Genomic DNA, 15,670 nt, shown 5'->3' with positions numbered 1-15,670 from the left:
GTGTTTTACTTAATCAGTAAGTCTAAGATCATGCAAATTTCATGCTGCAGCAGCTGAACAAATGTAGTTTTTGGCTCACAGAACAGCAGTTAAAGACTTCCAAGTTTCCAAACATTCATTGCTTTAATCTGGTTTTCATTTAAATATGTCCAGGCAGGTGTACACACAAATATAAGCCAGAGAGCAGGTGTGTGCACAGACCAGACTCACACACTTGGCAGCAAGCCTAGATTTCTGGGACTGCCTACATGGACATATAGAAAAATGCAAGGACAGGTATAGACAATGCAAACCCAAAGGTCTGCAGGTTCTATACGGCTGCCAAGTCAAATATAGAAATGACATTTAAATAACAAACCCTCTTGTCAAAAGCATGGCCAAAGATGACATAGTGGGGTCGCCTGGAACGCAATGAAAAGGTCACCGATAGAAAAGCATTAGCCTCAGCACACTGCATGAGGTCTGTTTATTTCTGACAATTTTGCAAAAGCTCTGATTTTACCTCTCCGCTCATGTCTGCCAGAGAAGCCCGACTCAAGGAATGATCTCCAGCCAGGAAACATATCAAACATTGATGGTTTATTCGTAACATTTTGAATAAATGCTACCGACAAACTATTATCAATACATTTTTAGACAAACATTTCACATCCTGTCAGACTTACTTGAGGTTAATGTCTCTTACATTTCAATACAAATGGTCTCAATAACAAGTCACAGAAACCGCAAACCTCATAGCCACTCGCACTGTTATGATGTATCTGAAAACATGATATAAACCTATAAATCACTGCTATGGTAGGACATTCTCCTTTGTGTGGGAGATGTTTTATCCTTTTATCTAGAATCAAACAACTCTCAGCCTCAGCTTTTAGTGTCATCAAATTATTGTGACAACGACTGAATTTTTAATAAAATATTTTCTCTGAAAATTTAATTCTTTTAAAATATATATATTTGTGTGGAAAGCAGGACTAAGGAAAACTATAAACCAGAAATTCAACCAGACTTTGCTAATCTTGCCCTCCTTGACAAATATTTACACCATGATACCACAACTCCTAACAGAAATTCAGTGCTTATGTCTGCAGTCTTGTTTCTAATGGAGGTTACTGGCAGTCTGAGCTCATGTCCACAGTATCGTCTGTGTTTACCAGAGTGCAATATTATCTTTTAAGCTGTGTACACCCACATTGTTTACATCCTCATACTGTGAGCATGAGTAACCCTATGCACATTAACTAATAGAACATTTCCAGTACAAACAAATAAATGATCTCATCAAAAATGTAGCTAAAACATACTAATCGCCCCAAACACATGAATTCCAGTAAAAAACAAAATATTCATAAATGTAATGTATAATAATTTGTGTTAATATTATACAATTTCACATTTCACATTAAAACAGCTGCTCTGTTTGTAGGTGATATCTGGTCATAGATTGTTCTTTAGATAGTGACCTCCATCAGAGCAGTTTGCTCCTCTGTTTCTGCCATTACCTGCTGAGCATGAAGACAAAGACAGACACACAAACTCACAGGGTAATGAGTTCAAACAAAGTGCTGACTTTGACTTTGGAAAACAAGGTCCTCTCTCTCTGTGTGTCGGTCTGTTTGTCTCTCTCTGCCTGAACATTCCCAGGAAAGAAGATGTTATCATCCCCATACCAAAATAGGTCAGAGCTGCAGGACAGTGAGGGTGGAGGGTGAGGTGCACGCGAGGAGCACATGACCTTGGTAACATCAACAGACACATTTCTGAATGCCAATACTGATACTCTAAAATCGTATTTACCAGCAGCTGAAATATATCTTTTAAACTTTCTATTTTCATGTCTGCAAATTTATGAAAAAGTGTTTTGGCCATCATTGGTTTCAAAGTAATGACTCTCGTAAGCAGCTAACCCTGGATAATTCTGGTTTATCTCAACTTGGATTTTATTTTTGTAGCTTTTCCCATCACACTCACTAAGGTAATTGCTGGAATCTAGGAACATGGCTGAAAAGAAGTCAGATGGGGCAAGTAACACAAGCAGACAGATGATAAGGTTACAGACAGACTTATTTAGATTAGCAAATTAAGAAACAAATTATCACCCAAAAACTACCCTGCAACACATTTTACAGGCTGACTTCCTGGCTCAGTGTCTTGTGCACAGATGCCAGGGGAATCAGAGGGGACGAATTATGTAATGTCGCAAATAATGTAATTAAAAATACATATTTAACAGATGCAGACTCCACTTTTGAAATAGTTCACCAAAAAGCTGCTGCCTGCGTTCATCAGTACATGTACGTCTGTGACAAACACTTAATTTGTTTGTGTTATTGTGTGATTTCTTTGTTTAAAAGGTTAGTTCAGATTCACTGAGGCCACAGAACAGCAGAAACAAACTAACAGATGGAGACTTGCAACCCAATCTCACACCAAAATGTGTAACAATCAGCCTTCCATGAATTTTTCAAAGCACACTGTGTGTAGCGTCACCTATGACCAGAACGTAAATGGCACATAGACATTTGTGCAAACTATTATCTACTGTACAAAAATGGTGAAGTTCTTTCCTCAAAACTCCCAGAGTTAAGGAGGTTAGGGCTCTACAGCTGAGGAATTATGATGTTTAGATGCTTTGTTTGTAAGGCCACAGTTAGCCTGCTTAATAGCAGCAGGCACGATTTCTGACCACATGCCAGGCTGCTACTGATTAGATATAGTTTTCCAGTTGATTAATATATATATATGTATGTATGTATATGTATATATATATATATATATATATATATATATATATATATATATATATATATATATATATATATATATATACACATATACATATATAGATTGAAGGTTAAGACTTCAGACTTGCTTGTAACTTGTGTATGTGTGACTGTTAAGACTGCATAATTATTGACCCTTCACTAAGCCCTGCCTCAAAACAGCGACTGTCCAGTCATTAGCAAAGTTTAGGGTCATTAATCTGAATGCCATCATCTGTCATTATATCAGTTCTATTTGCACAATGGTAAGTGCTGCTTTTCAACTTGAGTGGCTCACATGAAAATATTTATTATGTCTTGTTCTATGAACAATGAACTCTCCTCTTTGAGCTAACAACTGATTTCAGTTTTTATTGTGAAAAAGTAGGGTAAGAATAGAGGTTGGTTTAATAATCTGTGCACTGCAAAGACCTTATAAATTGAGCTGACCTACAATCTTATTATGAATGATAGACATGATTTGACGCAAGTTGTATTAAATCAGAGGACGGCATGAAAGATCATGTCTTTCCAAAAGCATTTTCTCTTCTTTCCCTCCCAAACCTTCTTTTCTCCTGCAGTTTGCTCTCCCCCTCACTCTCTTGCTTGTTTTTTCTCCTCCACTCCTGCTTCTTGTCATCTTGAATTTCCATTTCATCCTCCTGTCATATTTTGTCTTCCTTGCCTCAGCCCACCCCACATCTTCCTTATAAACGCATGGAAACACTTGAGGATCCTGGACTGAAGGCAACATGGGTCACATGTGACTGTGACTGATGGGGCTGCATGTGAATGTGCCCCTTTGAGTGAAACTGTGACAATAAATCCTACAGTACCTCTTTTACAATTCAGTTTATTTACAGCAGGTATTTTATTTATTGTATCGTAGAACTGTAGTATTGTTATTATTTATCAGTGTTATGAGCAATTTAATAGAAATTCCATTCATATCCATTATGTTGGTAACTCTACAGTGATGTTACACTTCCAACCTTAGTGATCATCATTACTTTTAACATTTTGTTTTTCACCTCAGTGTCTTGGATAAGTGTTTGCAACGTTAGCTAGTTACAGTCAGTGTAGGACCAGTGTTTGCCTGATTTTCACAGCTTGGCTAATGTTAGATTGCAGACGTGCATTAATAAAACGGATATATCACACTACATTTTGCAAATAGGCATCATTACAGTAATAACAAGATCGACAATTACAATTACAAGTCTTATTAGAATTAAGGCCATAATTTCATTTATATTTTTATCAGCCGGCAGCACATAATTCCACATGAATAATATTTTGTTTGGCATTCAGAAGCACTGATGGCTGATGTCCCTGTTTCTCCTCAACACTACTGAAAACATCACGTCACCTTGCAGGCAAAGCCAAACTGTGTGTTGACTATCCAAGCCTGTGTTGGTCTGGTTGCCAGAGCTCAACACCCAAACAAAATTCCTGTAACTGACATTTACAAGATGAACTATGACCAGATGATATATGGATGAGAGTTAAACTCATATCTCTAAAAATATCTAGTTGATGGATATTAAGAAAAGCAGGTTTATTTTCTTGGCCTTTATTTCCTGTGACGTTGTGGGCAGCAGTAAGGTCTACAAGAACCAACAACTGAACTATTATTAACACCAGAACTAGGGTTATGAGATTGTAAAATGACAGATACAAGGTTGTTAAGTCCTGAGTTCTGTACTTTCACATCCATTAACTGTATTTTAAGTACAGTTTACAAGCACCAAAGAGAAAAATACATGACAAAGTGGCAATTAATCACATTTTCATATGTAACAGTACAGTGACCCTACCTAAAACCATGGAAAGCATGGCTATGTCAGAAAGTAAGGAGGGAACTCGGTGAAGGTGGCATATTTTGTGTTTTTGTATGTCTGTTATGGATTGTGTCTGCCTTTGTGTTTAATAAAGTCTCTTTAAAAAAAAGGAATGTAACCTGGTGTTTGTTTTACAATGAGGAAAACAACTCCCAAGATCACACTCTGTTTCGGATGTCATCAAACTTCATCCTTTGTCTTAATGATAGAAGAAGAAGTGAACAGATCTGTGTAGAAGGGAACCCAAGATCTGTGAGATTTGACAGACTACAGATGAAAGAAGGCTCCATACATATCCATACACATATCTAAAGTAGCATATCAACTATTTCTTGCTTAAAATATTGTCAGAAACTCATTCTAGTGTACTCTTTCACTGTAATACGAGAAAGATTGTGACCACGCCTGCTCAAGGGATGAGCCAAAACTAGGCACTGCCAAAGTCACAGTATGACACCCACCAACCCCACGCCCTCGTCGGTACGATGCATGTTCTGGTTACAAAAAAAACAAGATGGCACACCCCTTAATGCCAAACTTGAGGCTTCAGTATGGTAGCACAGAAACTAATGGGTGAGGTCTGTCCACTAATTTTACTGTCAGCAGTTTTAATGTGAAAGAGACTCCTAGTGGCAGAACTTACATATTGTGCGTTTAACAGTGTGAAGTAGTTGTCTGATCTCGAAATGAATCCAACTGTGCCGTGTTGTTGCTGCAGCAGTGCGAAATGAAAACAGTTGTGTCCATTTTAAGAACATATGCAAGAATTCAAGTTCTGGGCTGAACAAAGTATTTCAGCATCAGATCCAGTAAAGTTTAAGGTATGGAGCAGAGAAAAATGACAATATGTAAACAAAAACATCTGCAGATGTTATAAGAGGAGTTTGAAAAAGATTTGTATAATGTATGTTTCTAAAGGTTGTCTGAGGTTAGAACAAGTTACAGTTGTATAGTAAATTATTTACAGTGTCTTAGTTTGATGTAAGCTTTACCTGCTTTATAAATAACAGAAAGTTCAATTGTGGTTGGAGAGTATTTAGTCGGACCAATGTACAATGTCCAACCACCTCCATGTGCAAACACACAGGCTATTGTGAGCGTTACTGTACTTTAAAGGAACCCATAATGAGGACATAATGGGAACTGAGTGCTGTATTGACTCTCTTATCAAACAAGACAAACCTCTGTTTGCTTTAAACTTCAGTGAATCAATAGACAAAGAATGCCACGTGTAAACATGGTTAAACAAGATTAAACTGTGCGGCACTGTATGTTAATATTTTAACATGACAAAGGGAGCCAGAGGTGGTGTACACAGTTTACCACACATTGGTGATTTGCTGCTCCCATGTGGGCGCAGAAGAAACTTCCAGTCAGATTTATAGACCAGAGTTTCCCTCTGAAATGTCCTTGTCCTTGTTTGACTGACAATCAAAAAGGTAATTCCAAAGTAATATTTACCTTCTACAGCTAACCATGCACATGATATAATGAAGTCATTCAGCTCCTAGGCCTCAGTTGCTGTCATGCATGTTGTAATCTAGTCTAAATTTTCCACCAAAATGAAAGAAAAATAATAACAATAATTAAAAAAATATATCTTTGCCACCTCAGAGGAGTAACATCATGTCCATATAATGTTTGAACAGACAGTCGAGTCTGTCTGATGCGGGAAAGCGTGTATGTGCATATGAACGCATGTTATCTTTTCTGAGCTACAGATTTTTAAATGCCACTGCATGTTCCTGCTCATCAAACATGATAAATTGTTGTGTTTCATTCTCACTTCTGTAAGAAACAAAGTCACAGAACAGCCTTGGATGTGTCTGTAACCTTGACACAGACAGACAGACTGCAGAGGCGAGAAAACGGCTTGAGCGGCTCAAAAAAAAACATTTGTTATGTCTTGTTCAATTAATAATGAACTCATTGAACTCCTTCTTGAGCTAACAACTGATTTCAGTTTTCACTTTAGCCAGGGAGTTTGCAACTCTATCAAAATAACTTATTTTCTGTGTTTTTTACATCGCTCAGGTGTTAAGCTTTCCATTTCTCTCCATGTTGAAGCAGTGTGCTTTTAATGAGTCTGGACGGTGGGGTCTTTAATGTAGCCTGTCAAAAAACATGAAATATAAGAGCACGCATGAGGCATGAATAAAACTTTGTCTTTATGTGCTCTAACATATATTACGGAGGTAAGCAGGTCCAGCTAACTAACACTAGCTTTCTAACAGCAGTAACTTTACCTCCAGCAAAACTTGTTAAATATCACTGCATTTGCATTTGTTATGTTGGGGATTTGAGGAAGAGGATGTGGGCTGGTGCAGAATCAAAGTGGGCCGACAATGATTGATCTCACTTGATGTCACAGGTGTAAACCATGTTAACTTAGCTCTTATTTCGTATTTCATCATTCGACCAGTGTTTGCTGAGAAGGTTTAGCCTCAGTCTTTGACTCAAGGAGTCAGCACTAACTTACATTAGCTAACTCGAGGGTGATGCTTTACAAAGGGTCAGTCCAGCTTTAAAATGTTCCTTTTTAAATAAACACCTCACTGTAACAAACACACTGATCTTTATTTCAAGTGGTCAAGTTATTATTTCAAGGTGTCTGTGTAATGGAGGATTTACTGTGTATGACTGAAAAGGAAGTTTATCTTCATTTTTGGTGGAATCCAACATCTACATTAATCAATCTTTTTGACTCAAATTGTTTATTTTTTAAAATAGCCAGTTTTTTTTTCATATGCTAATTTCAACCTGTATTCCATTGTGATGTCATAACATCACATTCCATTCCATTGTGACGTCATAACACAGAATGGAACGCTGGTCATCAAAGCCACCAAGACAAGCCTCCTGAGAGTCAGAATTCAACACAGCAGCAGAGTTATATACAAGTTTTGGTTTTACACACCGACTTATTTTCTCTAATATTGGTATTGAGGACGCATACGAAACAGGATGGACGCTAAGAGATTAAAGACTCTTCGTTTTCTGAAGAACAATTCTGGTGAGTCTGAAATTCTGAAAAACAGCTGCAACCCTCTTATGGAGTAATTTCAGGATATTTTTGAAATAAGTCAAAATCTGCCAGTGCATTACAATGTTTGAACTTGTTTCTAGTGTTTTCTACAGTCAGTTTCTTTCTTCTTGATTTTAGTGCAGCAATCTGGCTTGTGTGTTCTTGTCTCCACAACATATTATTCTAACTTCACTGTCAGATTTGTTTCACCTGTTTCAGTGAGAGAAGGTTTTAGGACTCAGTCATATATGGAAAAGACTTGATCTGAGAAGAGTTAGTAATGAGTTGAAACTTAAGTAAAAGTATCAGAACTACACTGAAAAATACTATTGACAAGTCCTGCATTCAGAATTTTATTTAAGTAAGCTTAAAAAGTTTAATCAGCAAGTACTCACTGGTCAAAATGGACTTTGTGTGTTTTATTACTTTTGATTTACGATAATAAATATGATGATAATGAAAATTATTATTACTACATGTACATGTACACAGAAATTTAGTGTCAGAGCTGGTTTAGATTAAGCCAGTATTGATCATTCAGTGATATTTGACTCATATGACAGCCTTTTTCTGCTGTCTCTGTGTTCCATATTGTTGTGAGATACAATAATAATCTGAGCTGGAGTTTTGCAGAAATGTTCACTAGGTTTATCTCATTTGTAGAGAGCAGTTGCAGCATCCCTGAACCCAACACCAGCATGGGGGAGAACTGTGAGGTGGCAAGAAACAAAAGGAAGGCCTGTACGTTTCTTGAGTCACCCAGTAAAAAGCCAAGAGGTGACTGCAAAGTCACTGAGGTGGTAGCCAAAGCTGCTGCAGCCAAGGGGACCAAAAGAAAATCCAGCACCCAAAGAGAGTCCCCCAAGAAGAAGCAGAGGACTGAACACACTGACACCCACACTGGTGAAGCTACCAAGGTGTCAGTGGAGACCGACGGGGAGAAGGAGGCCAGTGCTGAGCAGTCGCCAGCAGCAGAGCCAATGACGAGGAAGGAGAGTGACTGTGGCCCCTCCCCGAGCACCAGCAACCCCTCAGCCTCCGCACTGAACAACAGCAGCACATCCAACTCAGGCACCAATGGAGGTAAGTTGCTAGTGTGAAAGAAAATGAGATGAGGTGTGTGTGCTGTTGTTTGTAGCTGAGCACATATATCACTCCTGTATACCACCTGGTTGAGACAGTCTGACACGTAACCTTGTGTAAAACAACATTTATTTACACTTTGGCTTTTGCACTCAATAAACGGATAGTTCGGGTTATACAGAAGCTAAGCAATGAACTGCTGTGTAGAAGTTCTATTTCCCAAAATGTCAAAATATTACTTTTGTGACCGAAGCAATATGGAATTTAAAAAGAAATAGCAACACTTTAGGATATACACATGAAGAACTGTGTCAGCTACAATGCATAACAGTAGAAACTTTTACAACCAGCTTAACAACCACTGATTTTCACTACAGCATCAAGTCTTACTTTAAACACAGAGCAGTTATTGTTAGATGTTTCTTACAACTGTTGTACAACATGAATGTGTTTTTGTGTGTCCCAGATTTTGAGGCCAAGTACCTGCAGCTCGACAAGTTGGGAGAAGGAGGCTGTGGCTCAGTTTATGCTGGTACCAGAAAAACAGATAATTTACCAGTAAGTATCATGTTCATATTCTCACATCGCACATACACACAACATCATCTTGGGGAGTAACAGATTACATACAATGGGTTTATGTAATTAGGAAAAAAGGTAACTGCATTTTGTTACATTTACAGAAAAAAGATGTTATCAGATTATAGATACATTTAGTAGAAATGGGGATTATTAGCAGATTTTGAAATACATTAAAAAATAAAGAATGATACTACAATACTACAATGCACAGTGCGCACACATTGCAACACACTACAACAAAGTACATTTAAATGTTGAGAATTACAACTAATAATCTAAATGTGCATTCATGCATAACAAAAGAAGGAATAGTGGCACAAACAATTAATAAACCAACTACGATCATGAAACATTATACAAGGCTGAACAATTTCACCATATTTGGTGTTGTGGTAATCCATAAGTAATATAAAGTAATCCAGTTACATTACTTTAATACTGTGATACTTGGATTAGATTACTGACTTTCTTGACAGGTGATTAGTAATTTTTTCATAATATATTTTTAAAGTAACGCTCCCAACCCTACAGGCTTTTATGACTCCCAAACTAACCAAAGTCCTGCTGTTTGTGTCCTGTAGGTGGCGATCAAACACATCTCGAAAGCAGTGAAGAGACAAGCAGTGGTGAGTGATCTGATCTGATGTCTCAGCACAAACTGTTAAAATCACTGAACTTTTTTCACTTCATTACTTTGTCATCAAACAAATGTGCTTGCTAACAAATGAGACGGCGGTTGTTGCGTACATTAAATGTCATCACATTGAACACTAGTCACTTAGTCCTGGTGACGTTGGGTTTTTGTGGAGAGAACACAAAAACCCAACGTCATGTGTGTTAACTTCCAGGTTGATCCACAAAAATATGTCATCCCTGCAGCACTCAGAATACTCATTTTGTTATGTGTACACTTTCCTTCAGGTCTTAAACGGAAACACAGTCATGGTTCCCACTGAGGTGCTCCTCATGCAGAGAGCAGCAGGTGGACCAGAGTCAGTGGGAAAATCTGCAGCGGTAACATTATTAGACTGGTATGATCTGGACCAGGAGGTTGTCCTGGTCATGGAGAGACCAGTCCCATCCGTGGACTTGGACACCTACTTGACTAACAACAGCGGTCCCCTGGAGGAGGACCAGGCAAAGGTACTGATGCTTAATTTTCTTTTTTCATTTCCCCTCGCCTCAGCTTGTGCAATCCTGAGAGGATTGACTTTATATACAGTTACAGCAAAACTGCAAAATGCTTCATGTGCAATCTGAACTCACCATTGTGTTGTTAGATATTTTCATACTCACATTTCCAGCTTCAACCTGTGATTCTTCTGTTTAAATGACATTGTTCTCACCTAGCTGAATGAACTGCTCTGAACTTTTGGGAACTTCTTGTGTGAAATCTGCAAACTTCTCACCTAATGGGAAAGTATCACTGCACAGTCCCTTCTTCAGTCCACTGTAAATCTTTTATCTTTTTTTATCTCTGTCTTAGAACATCATCAAGCAGTTACTGGAGGCAGCCATTGAGATGCACTCTGAGGAAGTCTTCCATCGGGACCTCAAATCAGACAATGTTCTCATTGAAACTAGCTCTGATGTCCCTCGAGTTCGCGTCATTGATTTTGGATGTGGCTGTTTTGTGGAGAAGACACCTTACCGCAAGTTTGTTGGTATGACATCTGTTGATCTGTGGAGTGATGACTGTTATTTAAATCTTCCTTCCTTCCATCTCTAACCGTCTGTCTGTGTATTGTAGGAACCTTTGCGTATGCACCTCCAGAGTTTTTCAGCCAGGGCACATATGAGGCAGCCCCCACCACAGTCTGGCAACTGGGTGCACTGCTCTATGAACTGCTGAATGGATACAACATGTTCATCACCTCCAAGTACCTCCGCACAATAACGAAATTCATCAGGGAGATAAAGGAGCTAAATGTCAGCAAAGGTAAGACAATGCTGGTGTCAATACAGTTTTTTCCTTCCATCAGGGCTGTTTCTGGCTTTTTGTGGGCCCTATGTGAAATGTTTTTAGAGGGGCCCTATATTTTTGAAACTATAATGGGGGGTTAGGGTTAGGCATGCATTTAAGATTTAATACATTGCATCTGGTGCACTTTCAATGGAAAGGAGGCTACATTCATGAAAAACATCCCTTTCTCTCAAATTTAAATCGCATATCTCAAGTTGACCCCAGCAATTTAAACCTATAGAATATTATAGTAAATGAGAACCACTGGGACTCTTATATAAAGATAGAGCCAGAAAGAAAATCCTGAAAAGTTACTGCAGGTTTACAGAGTCTGCATTACATCTGCCAAAATGAGACAGGTCCTGCATTTTCCTTAAAATTATTATTTTAAATATTAGGAACAAATGTATGATAAAAAATGCTCAACTAATTACATAAAAAATACCTAAAAATATCCCAGCTAGCTGCTAGCATTTTTGCAAAGTGTGCTCATGTGAGTGATGAGGCGCGTGACACAAATCATTTCTACATTACACTGCTACCCTAGAAGTTTTGGGGCCATGTGTAACCAGTGTGTCAGCATATGGTAAGAAATGGCCATGTCCTCCATGTTCCAACAGATCACTGATTGTTCTCTGTCCTCTCTCCTCTCAGACTGCCAGGATTTGTTGTTGATGTGTTTGGCTGTTGAACCAGAGGAGCGCCCCACCCTGGAGCAGATGCAGTGGCACCCCTGGTTTACAAAATCCTGCAAAACTCAGCCCCCAGACCCCACCAACTAGGGCGAAGAAGAGCCGTAAGCAACGTGCTCTCTCCAGCATGCCGCCACTTACCTCTTCCTCTGGGTGTGATCACTGCCTCCACAGGTCACAGACCATCCTCGAACTCCATAAATGGATCTCTACCTTGTACCGGATCAGAGAAGATGCAATAGTCACTCTGGGACCAACTAGAGGCGCTGCTGGAGGGGAACCGGACCTTGACCCCACAATCCCAGTCACCCAAGATACAGACAACCACTGGCTTTTTCAGGGAGCCAAGCCCAAGCAACTGGTCAGTTCCACTCCGGTGGAGATGCCGGGTTCTAGAGTCCAGAGGAACAAAAGAAGCAAAAAGGTGCGATCTAAACACTCATCTCCCTGTGGACTCGAACTGAGCAACAGGTTTGACATTCTGGACGACATCAGACATCAGGAGATATTATCCGGAGGCCGACAGAATCATCTCCAGACAGCAGTCGGAATTACTAAAGCGGGACTTCATTCATCTTTTTAACATGGTCAAACAGTTTCAGACCCCACCCCCACCTGTGGCCGAGGAATTGGCAGTTTCAGCAGGCTGCTCAGCCTGAACACCTGGCTTTCCACTGCCTGTAGATCCCACAATATGGGGTTCATAGACAACTGATGCACTCTGGGAGAGGAGGCACCTTTTCGGGGCAGAAGGACTGCACCTGAACAGATCCGGCAGCCATCCATCAGACTCCTTTAGATTTTTAAAACTTAATTACCTGTATGACAGTGACGTGCAGTGAGGTTCGTGGCTAATGAGGCACTCTTTCAGAATCAGATTTACAAATATATGAACCTGTAGGTGAGGGGTGTTGGTAGGTATGGAATTATGACCTAAGGGAAGGAAAGAATATGCCAGACAGCGCCACCTGGGGAGTTTCACCCCAGAAAATACTTGAAGCACCTCAATTATTGTGTAAAGGGTAATGTAAGGTGCACAGGCTCGTTACTGACCACAGGCGGAGACATGTATTCAATTAAAACAGAAACTTTTACTGAAAAACAAACGTGCTCTCTCCAGCATGCCGCCACTTACCTCTTCCTCTGGGTTTGATCACTGCCTCCACATGTCACAGACCATCCTCGAACTCCATAAACAGATCTCTACCTTGTACTGGATCAGAGAAGATGCAATAGTCACTCTGGGACCAACTAGAGGTGCTGCTGGAGGGGAACCAGAGCTTCACTCCACAATCCCAGTCACCCAAGATACAGACAACCACTGGCTTTTTCAGGGAGCCAAGCCCAAGCGACTGGTCAGTTCCACTCCGGTGGAGATGCCGGGTTCTAGAGTCCAGAGGAACAAAAGAAGCAAAAAGTTGCGATCTAAAAACTCATCTCCCTGTGCACTTGAACTGAGCAACAGGTTTGACATTCTGGACGACATCAGACATCAGGAGATTTTATCCGGAGGCCGACAGAATCATCTCCAGACAGCAGTCGGAATTACTAAAGCGGGACTTCATTCATCTTTTTAACATGGTCAAACAGTTTCAGACCCCACCCCCACCTGTGGCCGAGGAATTGGCAGTTTCAGCAGGCTGCTCAGCCTGAACACCTGGCTTTCCACTGCCTGTAGATCCCACAATATGGGCTTCATAGACAACTGATGCACTCTGGGAGAGGAGGCACCTTTTCGGGGCAGACGGACTGCACCTGAACAGATCCGGCAGCCAGATATAGAATTACAACGTAATTCTATAATCTTCAAACCTACTCAACTTTGAACTTGTACTGCTTCTGCATACTTTGTGCTACAGTTATGCCGTTTTCAGCCACTTTTTTCAAATTCTTTTCAGCCTTAAGCATTCCTACTGCATTTTCGCCAGGAAATGCAATATTTTTAGTTAACCCTGTTTTTAACCAAAGTCTTGAACCAAACTTTTCATGTGAAGATCTTGCAGTCCACTTCAGAAGCAAAATAGATACAATTAGATCTAATCTTCTACATTGTCAATCTACACATTTTAATTTTTCAAAATGTTCACTCTTAAATGAGGAAACACTGGAGAGGTTTGTCCTGGTGGATGCTGAAATGCTTGAGAAAGTTATCTCCCAGTTAAGTTCAACAACCTGCCTTTTAGACCCCATTCCAACATCATTTTTAAAGATGTTTATAGCTTTCTTAAAAAGTAAGATTAAGTAAGATTTTAGAAACCATTGTTTTTAACCAGTTAAATGATTTTATGACTTTGACAAACTGCTGAAATATATCAGTCTGGTTTTAGAAAATATCACAGCACAGAGACAGCATTAGTGAACACTGTCAATGACATTAGGTCAAACGTGGACACAAAAATGCCGTCTGTCTTAGTGCTATTAGATTTGAGTGCAGCATTTGACACAGTAGATCATACCATTCTTTTAAACAGACTCCGTGATTTAATTGGCATCTCTGGCAATGTTTTTAACTGGTTCAAATCATATCTCACAGACAGGAAAGTCGTTGTCAGCATGGGTGAACACACTTCTAGTTTTTATCAAATGAAATGTGACGTTCCCCAGGGGTCAATTTTAGGTCCAACTCTTTCTAACCTATACATGCTACCACTTGGAAATGTCATCAGGAGGCACGGTATCGACTTTCACAGCTGTGTAGATGACACACAACTTTACGTCGCCGTGTCTCCTGATGGCACAGGACCACTTGATGTCCTTTTTAACTGCATTTCAGACATTAAGTCCTGGATGGCAGAGAACTTTCTACAGCTCAACCAGGACAAAACTCCGGTTTTAGGTATTGGTACAGGGAGACCAGAGAGAGAAGCTGGCTAGCAAACTACAGGCCCTCTCTTTTAGCTCATGTCAACAAGTCAAAAATCTTGATGTAATATTTGATGCAGAACTGAACTTTGAGGCTCATATAAAGGACGTCACAAGAAAGGCATTTTATCATTTAAAGAACATTGCCAAAATAAGACAGTTTCTCTCTCAAGCCAATGCAGAGACACTTATTCATGCTTTTATTACCTGCAGGATTGATTACTGTAATGCTCTTCTTTCAGGTCTCCCTAAAATGTATTTTATCTTATGTATTTCTTTCTTTCTTTCTATGTTTTTGTTATTATATATACTTGTATTGTTTTAATATTTCAAATGTATGTCCTGTGTTTCCTCATTTAATTTCTTTTTAATTCAAGATGGCGTTTCCTCAGTATCATGATGTAACATGGGTACTGATTGTGTGGGTTTCTGTGATCTTGTGTGTATGTGGGTGGGGGGGTTATTCTGTTTTCTATGATTGTAAAGCACTTTGTGCTATAATTCTTTTTGTATGGAAAGTGCTGTACAAATAAAGTTATTATTATTGTTATTCTTGGCGTTTGGTCCTGCATCAATATAATAAATTATTGGAGGCTCATGCTTACGGGCCCTTATGGTACTGAAATCAAGTATTACGATATTTTTTTTACCAAATATCTCATTGATTTTGTAACATTGTAGGGATGACTGTTGGTGCTTACACAAAATATTAAGACAATGAGATTTTTGATCAATAATCAACAGTAATGTGGTTATAATGTCTAACAATAACAAAACAGCTGGAACAGTCTGATAAATTCAGGAAATTACATAATTTATTGTCATGCAGCCATGATGCAAAATTTACTTTTTAGTACTCC

General features: G+C 39.3%; 1 protein-coding gene across 1 annotated transcript; it reads left to right on the top strand.

The window, feature by feature from the left end:
* Positions 1-8,326: 8,326 nt before the first annotated feature.
* Positions 8,327-12,038, top strand: LOC146322809 (serine/threonine-protein kinase pim-2-like). Its single transcript, XM_084725530.1, has 7 exons — positions 8,327-8,699; positions 9,178-9,269; positions 9,875-9,919; positions 10,215-10,436; positions 10,780-10,957; positions 11,044-11,232; positions 11,911-12,038. The coding sequence occupies exons 1-7, from the start codon at positions 8,327-8,329 to the stop codon at positions 12,036-12,038; spliced, it is 1,227 nt and encodes a 408-aa protein (XP_084581656.1).
* Positions 12,039-15,670: the final 3,632 nt, after the last annotated feature.

Source organism: Lutjanus erythropterus, chromosome 8, assembly GCF_056507025.1.
Source record: "Lutjanus erythropterus isolate fLutEry1 chromosome 8, fLutEry1.hap2, whole genome shotgun sequence".
Classification (NCBI taxonomy): Eukaryota; Metazoa; Chordata; class Actinopteri; order Lutjaniformes; family Lutjanidae; genus Lutjanus; species Lutjanus erythropterus.
The sequence above is the reverse complement of the archived record's forward strand: the minus strand, read 5'-3'. Positions and strand labels throughout refer to the sequence as shown.